Raw genomic sequence first — 3,384 nt, 5'->3', positions numbered from 1 at the left:
ATCAACCATATATGCGCTCCCAAGTTAATGCATCAAATAGATACGGTCCTATTTGAGAGACGCCTGGATAATATAGAAGCCAAGGAATGCATAAGCAATCAACTAACAAAGTGGCCACAGCAGGTGCTCGTTCAGAAACACATGGAAATGATGCACAATCAGAAAAAACAAATACCAGCAACCAACTAACAAAGTGGAAGAAGCTAACGAAAATGAAGCAGAACCAGATCAGGCAATCAACACAAAGAAATTGGAAGACTTGATGCACACATTAGAGATTTTCATCACAAAACAAGTCATGTCATTATTAGCTAGGGACCATCTGCATCACAGATAAGCAGAAGAGGCTGCTCAAATGCCATAGGTTTCAGCAACCGACTGCGACGATGCTTAATGCTCAACACAACTGAAGGTAGTCTTTTACAACCACAGATAGTGAAGCGCGACACAGATAGGTAGATAGATAGATTATCATTTTCTGGGCATTTTGTAAGGGTGGGCAGACTCATTTCTTCCCACTCTTCTTGAGACCGGATCCTCCCAGCGCACCCTTCTGGCCTGCCTTGGCCTTCAGCTCCTTCAGGGCCTGGTTAACAAGAAAATAATATGGTTCACGTCAGTGACAAGGGTCATAGGACAAGCAGTGTAGAAGTTAATACTGGATAGCTGCTAGTGGTCTCACCTTTTGCTCATCCTTCTTCTTCTGGAGGTATGCCAGGTCATTCTGCAAGACAGAGGAAACCAAAACAATGATAAGTATAGGTAAGTGTCACTGGCCATTGCTTCTATCTTTCATGGACTGGTTTTTCAAGCAAAGCAGGGTCATATTACAAGGATGGTAAAAAAGAATTCAGATCACCTTCCTCTTCCTCATAACATCACAACACATGGCATAATTGCCACAGTCAAGCCTACGTATTATACGAGGATGGTAGTGATTGAGAGTTACAACTATTTAAACAAACAAAAAAGGTGGCTCAAACAACTAAATAAATACACCGCTCCCTTCAGAACTAGATGAAGCATACAATACAGTTGACTTTTAAGATGGACTAACTGGGCACTTGTTAGTGCCTAGCAAACAGAATACAGGAATGGCATAAAGAAAGGAACATGCCAATGCACTCCAGGTTTTGCAGCAAGTTCTACTTCAGATATCCACATTAGATAATCCATGACCAATTAATGTGTTAGATAATACAAACAAGACCAGAAGGCAACTTTGCTTATATAGAAATGTTAGCAAATGCAAAGTCCCAAGTCTAACCAAGCAACTGACACCGATGCATAAACTGCTCACTCGCTTGCAAACACTACCGCCCCAAAATTCAAAACATCACAAATTTAGTATTAAGGTGACACTCTCATCCAGCATAATCAGCATAATTCATAGCAATTCGACTAATTTCGCTTGCATTCACACACGACAAAACATTCACCAACCCCTTAATTTTGACAAGATTCCAGTGCAACGCAACAGGCGCATAAGCATAGCAACCCGCAAAATTCATATCCCCCTAACGAATCATGTGCAACTACCAACCAAGCACGGACCGATCTACACCAGAGCAACCCAAACATCCCCAAACCTAGAATTACAGGGGCAGATCGCTGACCCGACCGACGAATCGGGAGCGCAAGCAAAGACAGAACGACAGCATACCTCGTCATAGTCCTTCTCGGCGACCTTGGCCTGCTTGAGCGGCTTGGCCTTCCCTCCTGCAAAACAGCCCCGAAACCGGAAGAAACGTCAGAACCCCGGAGGACCAAATCGGTCGGCGACAAACGACGGCGAGATCGATCTCGCGTTGATCGGTGGGGAGCGAGCGGACAAACCTTGCTTCGACATGGCGTACGGGGCCGGCGGTGAGGCGGGAGGGCGGGGGCGAGAAACCCTAAGCTGGAGCCGCGACGACGGGGGAGGAAGGAAGGTGGGGAAAGGCGAGAGGAAATGGGCGTGGAGGGGAAGAGAAAAGGGATATATAGAGGGGTTGGTGGGAAATGGAATCTCGCCTTGTGGTCGGGAGAGCATGGGCTGGGTTTCCGTCGGCCCACGGGTTTGATGATGGGCACTGTTCTCTTGAACTGCGCCTTTGGCCCATGGTGTTCTTTAATAGGCTCTCACTTTGGGGAGCTCCTATATTTCACGCACTTCCCTAAAAAAAAATTCACGCACAGGTCGCGAGAGCAACTACCTGCAATGTTCGCGAACCATGGGTTCCGCCACCTACGGGATTCTCAAAGTTCAATGTCGACGCTGCCATTTCTACGCATAATGGAAGGGGCTCTGCCGCTGTTGTATGCAGGGACGAGCGAGGCATGTACCTTGGCAGTTCAGCAATGGTCTATGCGATCACAGACCCACCAACGCTCGAAACTTTGGCTTGTAGGGAGGCTTTGTCTTTGGCTCTTGACCTAGATGAACACCACCTACTGATTGCATCCGATTGCCAATCAGTGATAAAAGACATTGTAGAAAGAACGGGAGGAGCAAATGCAGCCATAGTGAAGGAGATAACAGCCAGAAGAGAAGAGTTTGGGGCATGCAGGTTTCGTTTTGAGAGTAGAAAGAGCAATTTTGAGGCTCATGCTTTAGCTAGATTTGCTATTTCTTTAGAGATTGGCCGTCATGTGTGGTTTGGCACCCCACATGATTCTGTAATTATCCCCATGAACATCATGAATTAATAAAGGTGGGGGTTTTTACCTCAAAAAAAAAAACTACCTGACGATTACCTGACCTGCAGCGGTCACTTTCGGTGGCTTTAGAGTAGAGCACGCCAAGTGGTGTGTACAGCCGTCACCACATGTCATGTGCTGGGCTCCTTTTAATTTTTTTCTGTACGCCTTTTCGGGTTATACATGTTTTTTTTGGCTTTCTTAGGTTTTTCGCTTTCACGAGAAGCATATATTTGTTTTTTGTGTATGATCATCCATAAATTTAATACATGTGTAAGTTAATTGCGAATCATTAATTTTATCATCTTTCAAGATTGTGTAACATGTTCATGATCAAGTTGCTTAAAATTCATAATATCATTTCTAAGAGAGATGATCTTAGCGGGAGGAAAAAATACTTAGAGATAAAAATATATTTGCACTTATTCCATGAATCAATACTATTTTTAGGCAAAGACGAAAACTAAGTTTTAGCACGATCTCTAAGTGAAAACGGAAATAACTTTAATTTAACAATATCATTATCCACGTCTTTCTTCTTTTGCATATCACACAAATCAACAAAGTTGTTTAGATGAGTAGCGGCATCTTCACTAGGAAGGCTAGAGAATTGATCTTTCATGACAAGATTCAACAAAGTAGCATTAATTTCACAAGATTCAGCATCGGTAAAAGGAGCAATCGAAGTGCTAAGAAAATCATTGT

The 3,384-nt window shown here is 43.9% G+C and overlaps 1 protein-coding gene across 1 annotated transcript; it reads right to left on the bottom strand.

Moving 5' to 3' along the window:
- Positions 1 to 250: 250 nt before the first annotated feature.
- Positions 251 to 2,065, bottom strand: LOC123157507 (uncharacterized). The gene is made up of 4 exons (XM_044575801.1): positions 1,837 to 2,065; positions 1,664 to 1,719; positions 683 to 724; positions 251 to 586 (listed from the first exon to the last, which is right to left on the bottom strand). The coding sequence occupies exons 1-4, from the start codon at positions 2,030 to 2,032 to the stop codon at positions 506 to 508; spliced, it is 375 nt and encodes a 124-aa protein (XP_044431736.1). The 5' UTR covers positions 2,033 to 2,065; the 3' UTR covers positions 251 to 505.
- Between the last annotated feature and the right edge of the window lie 1,319 nt (positions 2,066 to 3,384).

This window comes from Triticum aestivum, chromosome 7B (genome assembly GCF_018294505.1).
Source record: "Triticum aestivum cultivar Chinese Spring chromosome 7B, IWGSC CS RefSeq v2.1, whole genome shotgun sequence".
Classification (NCBI taxonomy): Eukaryota; Viridiplantae; Streptophyta; class Magnoliopsida; order Poales; family Poaceae; genus Triticum; species Triticum aestivum.
This window is presented reverse-complemented; position numbering and strand designations above follow the sequence as displayed.

Coding starts and splice junctions, on each gene's coding strand:
- LOC123157507 (XM_044575801.1), bottom strand. CDS start 2,032: ATGCTCTCCCGACCACAAGGCGAGATTCCATTTCCCACCAACCCCTCT. Junction 1,720..1,836: donor GTACGCCATGTCGAAGCAAG/GTTTGTCCGCTC, acceptor GCTGTTTTGCAG/GAGGGAAGGCCAAGCCGCTC. Junction 587..682: donor AGAAGAAGGATGAGCAAAAG/GTGAGACCACTA, acceptor CTTGTTAACCAG/GCCCTGAAGGAGCTGAAGGC.